At 37.4% G+C, this 20522-nt stretch overlaps 1 protein-coding gene across 2 annotated transcripts in view; it reads right to left on the bottom strand.

Moving 5' to 3' along the window:
* Positions 1-20522, bottom strand: part of HOMER1 (homer scaffold protein 1) — a 143224-nt gene that overhangs the window by 3240 nt on the left and 119462 nt on the right. For both annotated transcript variants that reach the window (XM_043592841.1, XM_043592835.1), the window contains exons 6-8: positions 19952-20108; positions 15517-15627; positions 14805-14885 (exon numbers count right to left, since the gene is read on the bottom strand). In XM_043592841.1, coding sequence (XP_043448776.1) covers positions 14805-14885; positions 15517-15627; positions 19952-20108 — 349 coding nt within the window. The remainder of the gene's footprint in view (positions 1-14804; positions 14886-15516; positions 15628-19951; positions 20109-20522) is intronic.

The raw sequence follows: 20522 nt of genomic DNA on the forward strand, positions 1-20522 counted from the left end.
TAGTACCATTTAAAGAGATTTTGAGAATTTTGCCATCTGAGAAATCCATGCGTTTTATGGACAGGCTTGTTCATGAATCCATCCATCCACCCGACAAAAACTTGCTGATTGCTTACTTTGTGCTAGGCAACCCTTCAGGCACTTCAAATACTTAGATAGGATTAAAGACCCATTTTGTGGATTAGCTACATCTCATGTCAATTTCTGCCTGCCTATTCTTCTTATTGCACAATTGCGAACACACTCAGGTGAAAGCAAACAGAGAAAAAGACAAATTTTTTTCTCCTCATTGGCAATTCCTGAGAAAGATTGTGGGAAGACAACAACTTTCTAAAATGTGGTGTTAGGAACCTCTGAGCATGTTCATTATTCTTTGTTTGGCCTATCAAATGGATCGAGGTGGCAGAGCAAACAGCTCAAGGGCTAAAAACTATAGTCAAGATGTGTAATAAGTATACATACGAGGGAATTAGAAAGCTGACATTCCAATATACTGCAAATCATGGAAAGAAGAGAAAACGACAAAAGGGAAGTAAAGGTACATGACAAAATTTTTTTTAAAAAACAGAATGAAGTCCAGCATACTTAAAAATTAGAAGTTATTACTGCTCTAAAAATGTTCCTAAGCATAACAAATATAATAAGTGACTCTAAAACACAAAAGGATATAGTGAGCTAGAGACTTAAATTTGGTTAAAAATTCTAAATGAGAAAAACGGCAGAAAACAGACTATTAACACTTTAAATAAGCTATTCAGATAAGCAATTCATAGAAAGTTATATATTCTTTCTGGAAAGCTCATTTTTTTTTTTTTAAAGTAGGTTCCACACCCAGCATGATGTCCAACACAGGACTTCAATTCACAACCCAGAGATCAAGAGTTCAAAGCTTAACTGACTAAGCCACCTAGGTACCCCAGGAAACCTCACTTTTAAAATTTTTCAAATGTAATTTATTTTTGAGAAAGAGAACACAAGCAGGGGGGAGAGAGAGAGAGAGAGAAAGACACAGAATCCAAAGCAGGCTCCAGTCTGTGAGCTGTCAGCACAGAGCAGGGCTTGAATCCATGGACTGTGAGATCGTGACCTGAGCCAAAGCCGAACACTTAACCAAGTGAGCCACCCAGGCGCCCCTTAAATTTTTTAAAAGTTTATTTATTTTTGAGAGACAGAGACAGAGCATAAGCAGGAGACGGATAGAGAGAGAGGGAGATACAGAATCTGAAGCAAGCTCCAGGCTCTGAGCTGTCAGCACAGAGCCCAACACAGGGCTCGATTCCACGAACTATGGGATCACTACCTGAGCTGAAGTCTGACGCTTAACCAACTGAGCCACCCAGGCGCCCCCAGGAAAGCTCACTTTTACATCTGAGAGGAATTAAGTGATTGACACAAATTATATTTACATATATAAATTATATGGAACAAAGACAAAATTTTGGTGTTAATACAATATGAATCAGCCCGAGAAAACATTATGTTTCAAGTGTTAATGCATCATTTAAGTGTAAATCTCTAAAAAAATTACAGCAAGTCTAAAGGGTGGTAGAACACTTTTTTTTCATTTTTGAAAGAATCCGGTAAATGTTAAATGAAAAAAACAATACCAAGCAGCAGAGTGCAAATAGACAAAAATTGGTATGCATGAGGACAACCACTGGAAATTACTGTACATAATAGGAAATGGTTGCAGTTGTTAGGATTATGGGTATTTTTACTTTTTATATTTACTTCTCTTACAATACCTGTAAAAATTCAACTTTTGAGAAAAATAACTGGGAATTTGGCTTGAATACACAGAAGAAAGTAATCCTGATCTAGGATTCTGAACATAAATGTTCACTTATTCTGACAGAAATAACTAAGAGAAAGGCCTAAGCAAGAATGTCACAGAGGAGCTGCAAGAACCTGGGAAAATATAATAAAGTAATACAGCAGCTCAAATGAGTTATAAATGAAGAATTTAAGAAATCCCAATCTAATATTAAAGCATTTACTGATGAGCGGCACCTGGGTGGCTCAGTTGGTTAAGTGTCCGACTTTGGCTCAGGTCACGATCTCACGGTTTGTGGTTGGAGCCCGACGTTGGGCTCTGTGCCGACAGCTCAGAGCCTGAGTCTGCTTCAGATTCTGTGTCTCCCTGTCTCTCTGCCCCTCCCCTGCTCATGCTCTGTCTCTCTCTCAAAAATAAACAAACATTAAAAAAAAGTTTAAAAAAAAAAGCATTTACTGTTAGATATTTCCCAGTATGTTTCTAATCTTTTTCCTTTGAATAATCCACAAAGAGAAGATAAGTAAACTGAGAGCAGGATCTGAAACCAACAAAATACTTATAAATTCATAGGCACATTCATGGAGGCTCCAAACTATGAGGGAGAAAAAAGAGCCTGGGATCAAATGTAAAAATTCCACTCATGATTGCACAGTATGCTCTCTTGCTTGCTTAAACAATAAGCTTAAGAGTAGAATGTTTCCAACTATAAAAATAGACCAAATGTCATTCACTAGAAAACACCCACTTCACCAGGCACCACCCATTATGCCCTCTAAAGCCTTCCTTAAAATGAAAGCCTTCTTTGTTCTCCTTGCCAATCAATGAAACATCCAAACATTTTCAATGGAAGCATGCAAAACACCAAATTTCCTCAGCTATTAAAATTGCACTGTTCTCTCTAGACAGTTTCATACTCTCAACCATTTCTCTGATTGGAGGAATTTTAGTAGGCAGGTAACAAAAGGGATCCAATACAGTGCTGACAGTGCTGGTCTATTGTGAAGCAGAGAATATAATCCTAGAGCAAGAATGGCCAACGCTGTGCACATGGGCCAACACAAGGCAATTGGAGCCCTGGTTTGTGGGCACTTCCCAGTAGTCCACCTTATGTCCATGTTTTCCAAGCCTCTTCTTGCCGTTTATTCTCACTCCTAACTTATTCTTCTACTTATAACCACTTGTGTGCTGCTAATTTCCTCTTCTCCTTCCCTGACAGGTAACCATGTGCCAGGGGCATCCAGACCTGGTTCAGTCCTGATAAAGCAATGGAGGCCCTTCGAATGTTTTAAAGGGCAATAATTCAAAGTATAAAGGGGTGTCTGGGTGGCTCAGATGGTTAAGCATCCGGTCCTTGATTTCAGCTCAGGTTATGATCTCATGGTTGGTGAGTTCGAAACCCATGTTGGGTTCGGTGCTGACAGTGCTTGAGGTTCTCTCTCTCCCTCTTTCTCTCTCCCTTAGCAATAAATAAATATTTTAAGAAAAAAGTATAAAATCTTAATGGGTAGAAGGTCACTTTCTGTGTTAGATATAGAGCCTAAACACTAGAGTGATTAAAAAAATTTTTTTACAGAGGCTCCTGGGTGACACAGTCGGTTAGGCATCTGACTTGCATCTCAGGTCATGATCTCACAGCTCATGGGTTCAAGCCCCACGCTGGGCTCTGTGCTGACAGCTCAGAGCCTGGAGCCTGCTCCAGATTATGTGTCTCCCTCCCTCTCTCTGCCCCTCCCCTGCTCACACTCTTTCTCTCCCTCTCTCTCAAAAATAAATAAACATTAAAAAAAAATTTATACAATTATTACCATCATAAATGGGACCAGATCAGGTTCATTTTCTAACAGTTTAAATCCTGCATTTTTAACATAAATAAAAGTTACAGGAAAATTGTCTTGGATATCTGATTCACATCTTAAGCTGATATAAGTAAGATATACTGCCCTATTAGATCATCAACCTTCGTATGTAACAAGACATATATAAATCATCAAAACAAGAACTAGTATTTCAACAGAAAAAAAGGGGCAACAGACACACACACACACAAATTTTGAAGAAGAGCTATTTAACAATTATTTACTAAGCATCTTCTATGTACTAGAAATAGAGATAAAGCAGAGAATAAACAAAGATGGTTCTTGTTTGGATGCAGCATGCAATCTAGATTAAGGATACTCGCAACAAAAAGCAAACAAAACAGACTTTCGGGAAGCTGAAGTAATGGTGACTGCATACACTGAAATCTCCTAACCATCCTCCCTAACTAAATAAATCAATGACAAGAATAAAACCACACAAACTTCACAACTTCAAAGTTACTAGAAGAAATAGAACAATACAAACTTCAATTTCCAGCAAAGACATTTCCCAAGCTTTCTCTCTTACCTGTCTCCCAAAAAGTGAGTGGTTTTAAACTAAGAATTTGTAAACTACCCAAAACTGCCACTCAGTCCACCAAATACAAAGATGTGACATATCTTCATCTACGGAAACTATAGTAAGATGAAAACAGAAAATGAAACTCTAGACACTTCACTGAATGAAAATACAAGTCCCCACAAAAAACCAACTATGAAGCACAAGAAAACAGAAGACTCCACTCGAAATTAAATATCATCAAACAGGGCACCTGGCTGGCTCAGTCAGAAGAGCATGGGACTCTTGGGCACAAAGGTAGCTCAGTCAGTTAAGTCTCCAACTCTTGATTTCGGCTCAGGTCATGATCTCATGCTTTGTAAGTTTGAGGCGTAAGTTGGGCTCTGCGCCAACAGTGTTGAGCCTCTTTGGGATTGTCTCTCCCTCTCTCTGCCTCTTCCTGGCTTGTGCTTGTTCTCTCCCTCTCTCTCAAAATAAGTAAATAAACTTGAAAAAAATATTTTTTTTTAAAAAGGGAAAGGGCATGAGATTCTTGATCTTAGGGTCATGAGTTTGAGCTTCATGTTGGGTGTAGACATTACACCCAAAATAAACTTTAAATACTGTCAAGCATTCAAAATAGAGCCTGAGACAGATATTAAACACAAAAAACAGAAATGGGCCAAAAAAACAAAAAAAAAAAAATGAGGAGTGATTAAAGCTTGATAGAAACAGAAGGAAAAGGCAAAATCACATCAGAAATAAAGACTGAATTATAAAATAAAAAAATACATTTGCAAAAAAAATTGTTTATTCAATTATTATTTTTCAACACTCAAGGGAATGTGGGGTGGCTGGGTGGCTCAAGTCAGTTAAGTGTCCGACTTCAGCTCAGGTCATGATCTCACAGTTCATGAGCTCAAGCTCCAAGATTGGGATTTCCACTGTCAGCTTGGAGCCTGGAGCCTGCTTCATATCCTCTCTCTCCCTCTCTCTCTGTCTGTCCCCTGCCCGTATTCATTCTCTCTCTCTCTCTCTCTCTCTCTCTCTCTCTCTCTCTCTCAATTAAATAAACATTTATATAAAAAAAAAATCAGAGAGAAAGTGGTTGAAACAGAAGACAAAAAAATCCAATCCAGTTACGTACGTATCACTGGAGCTCCTGAAGAAGAAAACACCCCAATAAGACAAAGTTAATATTTAAAACTTTTACACAAGAAAACTTCCTGGAAATAAAGGCAGACCTGAATCTACAAATTAAAAGGGCCCACCAAGTACCTGAGAAAACTGACCCTCAACAATCAATTCTCAGAATTATCTTAGTAAAACTATTAGATTTTAAATATAAAGGAAAAATCCCCAGGGCATACAAACAGAATGGGTTCTAAACTTCCAAGGCCAGGCATCTAGACTGGAATAGATTTTTCAAAAGAGACATAAAAACAAGGTAATAGTGGAACGGCATTTTCAAGAAACTCAAAGAAAGAAAATTACAAACCAAGGATTTTATATCTACCTGTCACCCAAGTACTAAGTCTTTTAAAAAAACAGCTTAAAACCGTAAGCTCTTCGGGAACCATCCACTAAAGATAAGCTTCATCCAACCAACAGATTATTGTGGAAACTTCAAAGAAAGGACCATGTACTACATGTAATATATACCAAAGAATAAAACAAGGACGGATGATGGTTAAAAAATAATATAAAAATGTTACTAGGGGTGCCTGGGTGGCCCAGTTGGTTGGGTGTCCAACTCATGATTTAGGCTCAAGCCACGATCTTTCTTTTATTTATTTTTTATTTTTTTAAAGTTTATTTATTTATTTGGGGGGAGGGGAGGGGCAGAGAGAATCCCAAGCAGGCTCTACACAAAGCCCAACGTGGGGTTCAAACTCATTAACTATGAGATCATGACCTGAGCTGAAATCAAGAGTTGGACACTAAACCGACAGAATTTATCCTGCCCCTTTATTTTTTGTAATGTTTATTTATTCTGAGAGAGAGTGAGAGAGAAAGTGTGCACAACTGAGCACACAAGTGAGTGGTGGGCGGTGGGATGGGTGCACAGAGAGAGGAGGGGTAGAATCCCAAGCAGGCTCTGCACTTTCAGAGCAGAGCCTGATGCAGGGCTTGAACTCAAAAACTGTGAGATCTTGATCTGAGCTGAAATCAAGAGTCAGACACTCACCTGAGAGAACCCCCCAGGCATCCCTTTATTTTTTGTAATGCTTATTTATTTACTCTGAGAGAGAGACAGAGAAAGCAAGCAAGCAAGCATGAGCTGGGGATAGGTACAGAGTGAGGAGGGAGAGAATCCCCAATCCCTGAAGTGGGGCTTGAACTCACAAACTGTGAGATCATGACCTGAGCCAAAATCAAGAGTCAGAATGCTTAACTAACTGAGTCACCTAGGCACCCCTAAAGCACCTTCTTTTAAACACCTCTTGCATACAAGGTAAATGAAACCAAAATTACAGAATTTCAGGAAATAATGATAATGAAAATACTAAATACCAGAATCTATGGAATACACTTTAGAGCAACAGAGGAAAATCTATAGCCTTACACATGTATAAATAAAAGTGAAAGAATAAAAATAAAGGAATTAAATTCTCTTCTTAAAATGCTAGAAAAAGAATAAAAAGTCAACCAAAATAAAGCATGAAGCAGGAATAGTAAAGATAAAAGGAGAAATTCATAAGGTAGAGGACAGAAAGACAGTGACACTGATGAACCAAGCCAAATATTTTTAAAATAATTTAACAAAATAGGGGTGCCTGGTTAGCTCAGTCAGTTAAGCATCTGACTTCAGCTCAGGTCATGATCTCACAGTTTGTGAGTTCAAGCCCCGCACTGGGCTCTGTGCTGACAGCTCAGAGCCTGGAGCCTGCTTTAGATTCTGTGTCTCCTCTTTCTGACCCTTCCTTACTCGCACTTTCTCTCTCTCTCTCTCTCTCTCTCTCTCTCAAATAAACATTAAAAAACATTTTTTTTAGGGATGCCTGGGTGGCTCAGTTGGTTAAGCATCTGACTTCGGCTCAGGTCATGATCTCACGGTTTGTGAATTCGAGCCCCACGTCAGGCTCTGTGCTGACGGCTTGGAGTCTGGAGCCTGCTTCAGATTCTGTGTCTCCCTCTCTTTCTGCCGTTCCCCTGCTCATACTCTGTCTCTCTCAAAAGCAAATAAACGTTAAAAAAAAATTTTAATTTAACGAAATGGACATACCATTGCTTAACTTTACTTAATCAAGAAGAAAAGGATAATGAACAACTATATAAAATAGGAGTTCTTGCTGAATATATGAAAGCTAGATGGAAAACTGAAACAGTCCAATAGCTACAGAAGACAGAATAATCCAGGAACTACACAAAAAATGCACCAGGCCCCGATGGTGTCAAAGGAGAGTTTTATTAAATGCTCAAAGATCAGACAGTTGCAATATGACATCCATGACGCCATAGCACAGAAAATGAAGAAAGTGTATGAAGTATAACTGAAGTATAGCTTTAAAAGAAATTTCTTTTAAATTTTTTGTAATGTTTTATTTATTTTTGAGAGAGGGAGAGACAGAGTGCAAGCTGGGGAGGGAGAGAGAGAGAGAGGGCGACACAGAATCTGAAGCAGGTTCCAGGCTCCGAGCTGTCCTCACAGAGCCCGACGCGGGGCTCAAACTCACGAACTGTGAGATTATGACCTGAGCCGAAGTCAGGACGCTCAACCGACTGAGCCATCCAGGCATCCCCCCAAAAAATTGTTTTTTAAGGGGCACCTGGGTGGCTCAGTCGGTTGAGCATCTGAACATGGGATTGTGACCTGAGCTGAAATCAAGAATCAGATGCTCAACCGAGCCACCCAGGCACTCCTGAAGTATAACTTTGTATGAAGTATAACCTTGATACCTAAATCTTATAAATATAGCTTCCCCACAAAGGAAGAAAATTACAGACCAATATTACAAATGAGTATCATGTAAAAATTATAAATAATAAAAGATGAAAATCTAAAACCACATTAAGAGAATAATATATCATAGATAACGGTACTTATTCCAGTAATGCAAGGGTGGTTTGGTATTAGAAAAGCTATTAATAAAACAAAACATATTAATAGATCTAAGGAGGGAATTCTGGCTATCTCCAAAGATACTTAAAAAAGGCCATTAACAAAATTCTTGGTAAAAACACCCAAGAAAACAGGAAAGATAGTCTCATAATATGATAAAATATATTTTAGTGTTAAATCCAGCATTTTAATTAATGGAAAAATAAAAGAGGCATTTTCACTAAGATAAGGGACAAAATAAGTCCTTAACTCCACTACTGTTTAACACTATACCATTGTTTTGTTTGTAATGGTTATTTATTTATTTTGAAAGAGAGAGCACATGTGCAAGCATGTGAGTGGGGAAGGGGCAGAGAGAATCGTAACCAGGCTCTGTGCTGACAGCACAGACGTGGGGCTCAATCTCATGACCCTGAGATCATGACCCCAGCCCATATCAAGAGTTGGACACTCAACTGACTGAATCTCAGAGGTGCCCCTTTACTACTGTTTTTAAGGTGTAATTTCACAAGAAAAATCAACAGAGGCATAAGAATTGGAGAAATAAATAAAATTACCTCTGTTTGCAAATTATGTGTTACCGTACCAAAAAAATCTTACTGAATCAGTGCAATAAATGACAAAACAGCCTCAAGTAATAAAATAGTCAGGTAGCAGCATATAAAATAAGCATACAGAATTCAACATATACACACAATAATCAAATACAATGATAGAAAAAAATCCCATTTGAAACAAAAAAAAGACAAAATATGGATAAACAAGAAATATGCAAAAACACACAAAAAACCTTAAAACACTCCTAAATAAATTTTAAGCAATCCCAATAAAAGTTTTTTATAGAGCTACATTTTTAGTTGACACAAAAACTGGTATTGAAGTTAATACTGAAGTTCATATGATAAAATAAATATGTAAGAATATTTAGAAAAGCAATGAAGAAGAAACGCTGTGAAGATTAACTGGCCTTCCCAGACATTAAAGCTTCTACAATTAATGCAGTGTGGTACTGACACATGAATAGAGTGACCAATGGGGTGGAACAGGAAGTCCAGCAATAGATCAAAATACACATAGAAATCAAGCATCGCCAATCTCTGGAAAAAAGAATGATGTTTTAAATAAATGGTAATGAGATAACTGGACAGGCATTTAGAAAAAGATGGAATTCAGGGACGCCTGGGTGGCGCAGTCGGTTAAGCGTCCGACTTCAGCCAGGTCACGATCTCGCAGTCCGTGAGTTCGAGCCCCGCGTCAGGCTCTGGGCTGATGGCTCGGAGCCTGGAGCCTGTTTCCGATTCTGTGTCTCCCTCTCTCTCTGCCCCACCCCCGTTCATGCTCTGTCTCTCTCTGTCCCAAAAATAAATAAATGTTGAAAAAAAAAATAAAAAAAAAAAAAAGATGGAATTGGATACCCATCTCATACCATACACAAAAAAATAAACCCCAAGTACTCGAAGATCTAAAGGTAAAAAACGAAACCTTGTAAGTACTAGAGGGAAATATGGATAAATTCCTATATCATCTCAGTTTAGAAGAGTTATCTAACTCTATTATTCACAAGCCACAAGCAAGTAAAGAAAGGAATCAATCTGACTACTACATAAAGCAACACTATCTTGGAAAAAGTAAAAAAAAACAACAAACTGGGAGAAAATATTTGTAATGTAATCAGATATATAAAGAACTCCTGAATACAAAGAACTCTTGAAAAAGGACCAAAAATCCTACCGAGAAAAGGCAAAAGACATGAACACTCAATCCACACATGTACAAAAAGATACTGAAAAGATCTTTAAGCTTATGAAAGAAGTTCATGTGACTCATAATAATATGAGATACACAAGAGATACCATTTTTCACCTATCACACAATTAAGTAGTATAACAACACATTTTGTTGGTGAGGCTATGGAGACACATGCACTCATGCTGGTGGTATGAGTGAGCACTGCCACAATTCATTATGGAGGGAAACTGGACAATATTTAACAAAACTACTTATGTGTTTATCTTCTCACTAAGAAATCTTGCTTCTAAGAATCTTTCCTGTGGGTGGCTCAGTCAGAAGACCATGAGATTCTTTTTTGTTTTTTTAGTGTTTACTTATTTTTGAGAGAGAGAGAGAGAGCAAGCATGCGTGAGGGAGGGACAGAGAGAGAGAGACAGAGAGAGAGACAGACAGACAGACAGACAGACACAGGATCCAAAGCAGGCTCCAGGCTCTGAGCTGTCAGCACAGAGCCTGATGTGGGACTCAAACTCACAAACCACAGGATCATGACCTGAGCTGAAGTTGGACACTTAACTGACTGAGCCACTCAGGTACCCAACCATGAGACTCTTGATCTTGGGGTCATAATGATGAGCTCAAGCCCCATGTTGAGTGTACAGATTACTAAAAATCTATCCTGAATATACACCTCCAATGATAACAAAATACCTATGCACAGTATTACTTGTAGTATTGTTGCAGAACACTGGAAATAGCCTAAATACCCATACAAAGGAGTGGCTAAATAAACTATCAACACATAGAAATGAAGTACTATACAACTGTAACAAACATGAACAAGATCTGTATGAACTGACAGAGTGATCTCTACAATATGTTTCAGGTTAAAAAAGCAAAGTGCAAAAGAATAATCTAGTGGATGTAATCATTTAAAAAAGGGGAGGAGAGGGTAAACAAATAGATCTGTTCATTTGTGTAAAAAGAAACAGAGAAAGGATCAACCAGAAACTAATGTGACTGGTTACCGACGGGTGGCAGATGGATACGGGGGGTGGGAAGAACAGGACAGAAACTAGGGTAGTCTGGACTGAAGGGGCTCATACTTCTCTAAAGACATCTTTCTGAATAGTTCTGATTTTTGGAACCACACTAATGTTTCATATACTCATTAAATGCATGCTATAAAATGAAGAAGAATGGGAAATAAAATACATTTAAAATGGAATATGACACAAATAAACATAAATGTGTTTCAAATGAAGAACCTAGCCAATTGCAGAGGAGTGGAAGAACTCACCCAATAAACTTTGGATACAGGCTAAGGACAAAAAGAATTATACTGATCTCTAGTTGGTAAGGATTTGTTTGTATTTTCTTGCAGTGGTTTTATTTAGTAATTCAACAACTATTTTCTGTGCTTTCTGAGATTAAAAAAGTAAGTAAATATACTGTGGGTAATAAGAATCAGGTTTCTCAGTATTTTTTAAAATTAATTTATTTATTTTGAGAGACAGAGAGTGTGAGCAGGGGGAGGGACAGAAAGAAAGGGAGAGAGAGAGAGAATCCCAAGCAGGCTCCACAATGTCAACGCGGAGTCCGACACGGGGCTCGGACTTAAGAACTGTGGGATCATGACCTAAGCCAAAATCAAGAGCCAGGTGCTTAACTGAGTGAGCCACCCAGGTGCCTCCAGGTTTCTTGGTGTTGGGTAAACAAGTTGCAGATATGAATAAGGAAAAGGCTAAAATGAACTTCATAGTATTAGACTACAGTGGGAGGTATGGGTAAGAATTCAGTTTAAAAGACATATATACGTACCTGAAATGGACATAATGTGGTATGCGTGTACTTCTAGCTCTGTTTATTAAGATGGAAAAGAAACAATGCCAACTTAATAACAAGAAGCTTATCTAGTGCTCAGGTTTTGGCTTCTAAATATCAATCTTTGCTAAAAGAAATTTCTCCTTGAAGAAATAGCTAATTCCAAGGCTAAAGTTGAAAAAATACAAGATGAGCCTGGATTATGTTGTACTAAAACATAAAGAAATTCTTTAAAGAATTAGAGTGTCATATCAAAAGGAACCAGAAGCTGGAAGGGGTTTCAACTGGCCAAATGCGGGACAATTCAAACATCAAAATAAATATACATGACAACTAAATGCAGTATGTGATTCTGGAATAAATCCTGGACCAGAAAAACAATTTTTAAATTTTGCTATAAAGGAGATTATTAAGACAATTATGGGAATTTGAGTAAGGTCTGTAGATAGATAATTTTTGATGGTTATAGAAGAAAATGTCCTTACTCTTATAAAATACACACTGAAGTGTTTAGAGGTAAAAAGATACTGTATCTTGGGGCGCCTGGGTGACACAGTCGGTTCAGCGTCCTACTTTGGCTCAGGTCATGATCTCGCGGTCTGTGAGTTCGAGCCCCGCGTCGGCCTCTGTGCTGACAGTCGGAGCCTGGAGCCTGCTTTGGATTCTGTGTCTCTCTCTCTCTCTGCCCCTAACCCACTCACATTCTGTCTCTGTCTCTCTCAAAAATAAATAAAGCATTAAAAAAAAAAAAAGAGAGAGATACTGTATCTTAAACGTATTTTCAAAGATTTCAGGAAAAAGATATATGTGTATATGTATATGTGTATATATATATATATATATATATACACATATACACACACATACATACACATAAAAGTGTATACATGTATGTATGTATACACACATATGTATGTATGTATGTGTGTACGTATATATATACATACACAGATAGAGTTCCAGAATGGTAACACAAATACGGCAAAAAATGTTAACATTTGGGAAATGTGGGTGAAAGGTATATGAAAAAAATTTTTGTATTATTCTTGCAAGTTTTTCTGATCTGAAATCATTCCAAAATAAATTCTGAAAATAAATAAAATCATTTCAGATACTGACAATGGCTACTAGGAAAATAAAACATGGTAATATTACAAAGAGTACCTGGGGTGGGGGGAGTAGGGGGCTGGGAGGACCTTGCAGAACAGTGCTTAAATTGAGAAGTTGGAGAAATTAACACGTGAGCCAAGACCTAAAACAAATAGGGACCAGCGCATCTGAAGGTCTGAAAGCTTCCCTGCCCTATTCCATGTAGGTTGTTTTGATAAGCATTTTTGATACTTGGTGAAAGAAAAGGTAAGCATTGATATTCACTATTCCAGGAGCCAGCTTTAAAATTCAATTACTGCTCAGTCAATGATGAAATACATTTAGAAGTCTGATATGAAAAATCACCTGTTGGTTTCTCTGGGACAATGTAAATGTGTATGTAACTGGAAAAATGTTTTTAAAGAACTGTCAGCCACTTGACTGCCTGGAGCAGTGTGGTGCTAATACAGAAAGAACAGAGACTTTGGAATCAAAACAAATTCAGGCCTTACTACTTTCTAGCTCAGTGTCTTGTAAACTTGTTAACACCTCCGAACTGCTGCCTTCTCTTTGAAAATGGGGTTACCACATTTGTTAGTGTGAGAATTAGCTGAGAATTAGAGCGATGGTATACAAGTGCTTAGCAAAATGCCTGAGGCATAGCAAGTACTCAGACAATGACAGCCCGAAACAAACGAACAAATGGCAAAGCCACACTGATTTCTTCCACCTCCTCTAGCCCTGATTACATGCTTCATCTTTTAGTTCTACACCAGGCTTTCTCAACCTTGACACTATTGACATTTTGGGCCAGATAATTGGATGTTTAGCAGCATCCTTGACTTCTACCTACTAGATGTCAATAGTACAGTCCTAGTTGTGAAAATCAAAACTGTCTCCATACATTGTTAAACGTCCCCTGCAGCACAAAACTGCCCCCAGTTGACAACCACTAATTTACACAGATCATTAAAATGTAGGAACAACATTTAATAGGGCTAACCAAAACAAACCACCTCCTTTTTCTCAGACTGCTGAAAGTCAAATGACGGGAGAGAGAGAGGGAAATAGTTGATGCTCTATAAAGAACCCATTTCCACTGTCAAAGAACTTTACCTACTTAAAGAGAGATTGGACAAGTTGACCTATACAAGCCTCAGTTTCCTCCTGTGACTGCTGCATGGAATAAATGCACAATATAAGTAAAGTGCTTAACACAGTGTCTGGTGCAAGTGAGCACTCAATTAATGCTGGACATTCTCATTATAATTATGGTACTCCTTTTAATACTGGGCTTTCAGGTCCCACTCATCATCACTCAGCCCAAATTCCTCACTCTGTACATACATTTATTTCTACTCCCAACTCTAAAGTGGCCCTAACCTCTCTTTATAGAGGCAGCTAACCACTGGGGTGTAAAAGTACCTGAGGTGCCAGGGCACTTTGATAATGAATTCTAAAATTCTTCCCTAACCACTGACACAGGATATACATATGTAAATGAGAGCCAAGAAACATATTACTTATGCAAAAAAAGTGAGTAAAATTAATTCGTATAAAGGAAGAAAAACAGTACTAACTTGATTTCCATTAGGGCACAACTACTTCTGTAATTCATGCTAAGTAGTTCAGTGTTAAAAAAAAATGAGAACTCCTCAAGTGAATGAAATCCATTTGAGAAATTCTCTTTAAATTCAGGGTATTTTTTATGTTACAAAGTAGAAATTTCTAAAATAATTTACTGAAGACAATTTATAAATGACCATCTATGATGATCATATGCTACCTAGATAAAGGTATCAGGTAATTTTTGACAAATCAAAGATTAGGCCCAAATGAGAAGTCCTGGAAAAGAAAAAGGACTGAGAACCTACGAAATGAAATTTCAGAGAAAAAAGTCATTACTATGTGAAAGAATGAGTGATGCCTTGCTGTGCAGAAATGAATCAAAACGTCATTACAGCTCACCTGGAGTTTCTGAGTCAAAGAGTCTCTCTGTTCTTGTAATTCTCTGGCATTATCAATTTCTTGTTTTAATCTTTCTATTTCCTAGAAAAAGTACAGCAAGGTCTTTAGCAACAATATTTAAACTAAATCAAGGAAAGAGAAAGTCTTATTTTTTCCTGAAATCATTGTTCCAGTCCCTGGAAAAAAATAATTAAAGAAACATTCCTTTATACTGACTAAATTTTAGAGGGCTGATTTGTCTTTATGGGTATGGTGGCTACTACATGATAATCTTAAACAACAAGTACACTTGTGGGCTTTGAGACAGCACTGCTTAGAAACAACCATCGGAATATGTTATGGTTGTGGATATAATTCTTTCCTGGGATGTTAAATCTTCTGACCAGAAACCAGAGAAAGCAACAGCATATAAAATTCATTTAACCTCTCCTGGTTTTCTGTTGATTTTATGAATGCAACTCTCATACAGAAGGCAAGAGGCAGCATCTCAGTCTGACTGCCTCATCATTGTTCATAACAGCAGAAATAAGGAAGGAGAAAATATGAACAAGCTTAATATTAATCAAAAAAACAAAACAAAACATTTCACACCCCTAAACAGCATCCCACAACCTTACTTTACTCCATAAAGTACCTGCAAATCTGACATAAGCTCAAATATTTTGTATACATATGTTAGCCAGATTACAGATGAGTAAAAAGTAGCAAATACCTCTTCCTTCACTTTCAGCGTCTCTTCTAGTTCTTGTATTGTCTGATTTAATTCTGTCTTATGGGTATGCACTGCATTTGCTTGGCTACTAACACATTCGAGCTCAGTCACCTAGAATGAAAGGAGAACACAGGTAAGTCATATGACTACTTCAAAGGATTTCTTGCTGAAAATATAGTAACTCCTGATAGTTAAAACATGAATTCTGAAGCAACATATGAAAATCAATTTTGAGAAATATTAAGACACTTATTGTAGAATGAATAGATTCTTTAAAGACACGAATCTAGGACAAGGAAAAAAGACTAGGGAAATAATTATTTATATGGCTTGGTCATGGGCAAAATCAGGAAAACTTAAAATTAAATGATTAATGATAGCAGAGAATCCCTATAATGAAGTTTTCTTTAAAAATTTCCTATGAAAACATATTCAAAATCAGATATAGCCATCTGCCTTCCATCTGTAGCTTTCAAATTAAACATGGCTTCTGAAAACTGGCCTTGCAGAAGTGAGAAATTTTTCAAATACATTTCCAAAATGTTAAGAGAATCTGGAAGAAAAGATATGCTTAAAAATACAACTTAAATCATTCTATTACTAGAATGACTTCATATCAATAGTGTCTCTGTGGCAAAAGATAACATTTTTTAGTCAATAACAATGTACTGAGGGCCCAAAGAGCTACCTAATTTTTAATAAGCACTTGGTATTTTCTGAGAGAACAGAGAAGGGCAGAGTCCCTAAAAGTTATCCTGTCCAACAACACTGTTGGATTTGACAGTCAAAAGAGACAGAAGTCAACATAAAAACACACATACACCTCCAATCACAGCTCTTTACATACATCGGGAGCTCATACATTTTGGGTGACTAGACTGCAGTGAATTCTAGACTGCTAAAGAAACATAGCAAATCCTTCTCTTTCACATTTTCCAAGTATCTAATTACACTCCACAAATGTCACTCTACCTTTCTTAACACTTTTGTCCTTTCTATTCATGTACTAATAGCCTTGTGCAGACGCTTATCATCCAGGCCTAAAGAACAGCAATGGCTTGCCACAAGACTTAACTGTAATCTATTTTTACCTCTTCTGCAAACTAACATTCATCTGTGATCTTTAACTCCCCCATTCAAAGCCTTTCAAAGCCTCTTTTTTTTTTTTTTTTTACGTCAAATCTTAACCCTCAGGTCTTGCATATACCAGTCATAAACTACTTAACTATCCTCATCATCCAAGACACTCACGGTATGTGATATATCACTTTTCCAACTAAAAGCAGGCAAGTCTCCTTGTCCTAAGAACAAACCACTCTCAGGGTGCCTGGGTGGTTCAGTCGGTTAAGTATCCTAACTCTTGATTTCAGCTCAGGTCATGGTCTCATGGTTCATGAGATCAAGCTATGTGCCAGACTCTGTGCTAACAACAAGAAGCCTACTTGGGATTCCTTCTCTCTCCCTCTCTGCCCTTCCCTGGCTTGTGCATGCTCTCTCTCAAAATAAATAAATAAAACTTTAAGAAAGAATAAACAACTCTCGTACCCATCTTGCTGGATATGAATGTCCTCTCTTACCTCTGAGGCCATTCAGACTTCATCAAACCCTCTACTCTCAGCTCCGCAAGCACTTTCACCAGAAAGCCATTCCTATCTACTCAATCTGTCAAGGCTCTCCTGTCCTGTGGTCCACAAAATGAAATGTATTGAAAATCTTGGGAATTATTTCCTTATTCTTCAATGTTTATTAGTTTTCTTTGTTCAATTAGATAATAAATTCCTTACGGGGAATTCCAGTTCTCATAATGATGGAGTTGTTTTTATTAAAAAAACTTTCCCATAGATAACAATGGCAAATCATGAACGAAATGTAAAATTCAACTGCTCGAATGCCCTGGTTAGTGACCAAATAGAGCAAAAGACTAAAAGATAGCCTGAGGAGCCTGATGATTTGGGGACTCCTTAGAACAGCTGAAACAGCTAGAAATTGAGGGAACTGTATGAAGAAAGCCCCAAATAAGCATAGAGACTTTTTCCAAGTCTTTGGTCAACCCTTGAACTAAACATGCACAGGTAAGAATCCAAGGAGTCCAGCATGGTGGGGTATGGGGAGCTGGAAGGCTGAAAGAGCTAAGGTGGTAGTGCTCATGCTCACCATAGAGAAAACAGTTTGAAGTTTGAGTCCCACCAAATTAGAGGACATTGGTTATCACCTCAAGCTTCCCACTCAAGCATCCAAAGGGTTACGCCTTAGAAATAAAGATTTCTCAGGACTAGGGGATTCTCCAGAGGGTTAAGGGCAAAATTAAAATAGAACAACTCTAATAATGAAGCGTAAGTCCACACCTTCACAAATTCGAGGAAATCTGTAAGTCATTTAACTGCTTGCTCAAATAAAAAACATCATTCAGAATAAGATGAGAGCATCTATAGGCAGCATAGCATCTAATTTTTAATGTCTAACACACAACTGAAAATGACTACACATGTGAAGAAATAGGAAAACGCAACCTGTAGTTAAGTCAAAAAGCTGTCCTTATACCTGGCCAAAATTGCAGTTAATTCAGGCCAATGGGAAAGGATACCTTGATGGAAATCAAATCTATAAAAAGGAAGGAAGAGCACTGAAAATTATAAACATGTGAACAGAAAGATTTCATTTCTTAAATCTTTAAAATTCAATTAATTATTTACAACAAAAATTCCTTAAGGGCAAGGATTACTCAATAAGGAGATATGATAGTTTTTCAATGAATATTTATTGGCTCATGAGTTAAGTGTTGTGAGTTAATATTTTTTATTGTGGTAAAGAACACATAATTAAATTTATCATCTTTACCATTTTTAAGTGTACAAGTATACTCAGACCATTGTGAAAAAGATCTCTAGAACTTTTTCATCTTGCTAAATGGAAATTCTATACTCATTAAACAACCTTCTTCTTCTTCCTCTTAAGTTAACCTTTATACATATAATAGGATGATATTTATTCAGGTTTCTTACTCTCCCTCCCTGTGTCTATTCCATTTCTATATTATTTCCCTTGTCATTCTGGTCCTATTACATTCCTTAAATTGTGCTCTGGTAGTAAGACAATTTCCTATTGTCTATGAAGTTCACTTGTTTGGCATCCTTTCTAAAAAAGGAAATTAGTGGCATCTGCTTCCTGTTGGGTAAATGTAAATGCTTTGAGCACAAAAAAAATTCTTTACAAGTAATTGTTTGGGCTTCTGATATTATTTATACTGGGGTTTCTGATTTTCTTTTCCTATATGAATTTCAAATGCAGGTGCTCCCCCACTTTCTGAGAGCTTGCATTTATGCCACTTCACTTTTATGAAAGACCTAGATTAGTATGGTAATGGTGTTTTTTGGTAAAACTGAAAATCATCTTCAGATTTCTGTCAAGTAGCAAAAACAGATACTAATGTAGGTCTTTTGTAAAAGTGAAGTGATATGATGTGAACTTTAAAGTAGGGGATACTCTTTGCTTTATGCCACTTGAGCTTAGGAAAGGTTTCACAGCAATGCTTTATTTTTGGATAGCGGGGGAAACCTGTGTAACCGACTATTTTTTCTTAAAATTTTTTTTCATGTTTATTTTTGAGAGAGAGACAGATCGAGAGAGAGAGAGAGATCGAGTGAGCATGAGTGGGGGACAGGGGGACAGAGGATCTGAAGTGGGCTCTGTGCTGTCAGTAGACAACCTGATGCGGGGCTCGAACTCATGAACCATGAGAACATAACCTGAGCTAAAGTTGGCCTCTTAACCAAATGAGTCACCCAGGCACCTCCCAACTTTTATAAAGCGTTTCCTACCTGTATATTTTAAGTTGCTCTTTAAAAAAAATATTTTTTTAATGTTTTTATTTATTTTTGAGAGAGTGAGAGAGAGACAGAGCATGAGTGGGGAAGGGGTAGAGAGAGAGGGAGGCACAAATCTGAATCAGGCTTCAGGCCTGTCAGCACAGAGCCCCACGCAGGGCTCAAACTCACAAACTGTGAGATCATGACCAGCGCTGAAGTTGGACGCTTAACCAACTGAGCCACCCAGGCACTCCTGTTCTTTTTTTAAAAAATAAAAATAAAATAATAAAAGCATCTATCATTAACTCAGTGCAACTAAATGTCAATTCACTTTCTCAATTAATTTTCACAGGAATTCTACACAGTATCAATTATTATTTCTATTTTACAGATGAGATTACTGAGCAGAAAGACATAACTTACCAAGATTTTCACAGATAATGACAGAATAGAAAATATTTTCTTAACTAAATAAACCCACTTATACTACCATCTATCTATATGTTCTGACAACCAACGATTATCTCCAAAAGATGTCCTTGAACTGAGTCTACTACATGTAAGTCTCTGCTGAGCAGTGAAGTCTGTTAGCCATAAATCCCTATGGATGGCAGCAGCTCTGAACTTACTCGCTTGTGCAGACGTTCTGCTTCCTCTTGATACGCAGCTAGTTGCTGTTTCCATTGTTTCACATTGGCAGTGGACTCCAACAGGGCTGCAGTGAGTTTGGCATTATTTCCTTTGAGGGTAGCCAGTTCAGCCTCCCAATGTTTGCTGATTGCTGAACTAAAATAAAAGAAAATGCTATCAATTACATTGAATATTGTTACTTTCAAGGGACAGCAGGACTCAGTTCTATTAGTTTCATAGTTCATGGATGCTTCAAAGATAATCCAAAAAGTATAAAAACAACCTTTTCAATGAAATGTTCCTAGTGAAGAAAACCTAGCAAGTGAAGAAAGCTTAATGTGAGCTAGTTCCCACTTTCATTACGACAGGTAACAGGTATCTACAGGAGAGTTTCTACTCATTCTCTTTTCAGGAATAAACACTATATCTATCTATATAGGTATATATAGATATACCTATCAGCAAAACCTAATAATCTACCGTATATTTGAGGGAGATATCATTAAAAATTTTATTTCATAAAAACACAGTTTTGACATACAATATTAGTTTCTGGTGTATAACATAGTG

Source organism: Prionailurus bengalensis, chromosome A1, assembly GCF_016509475.1.
Source record: "Prionailurus bengalensis isolate Pbe53 chromosome A1, Fcat_Pben_1.1_paternal_pri, whole genome shotgun sequence".
NCBI classification, from domain to species: Eukaryota; Metazoa; Chordata; class Mammalia; order Carnivora; family Felidae; genus Prionailurus; species Prionailurus bengalensis.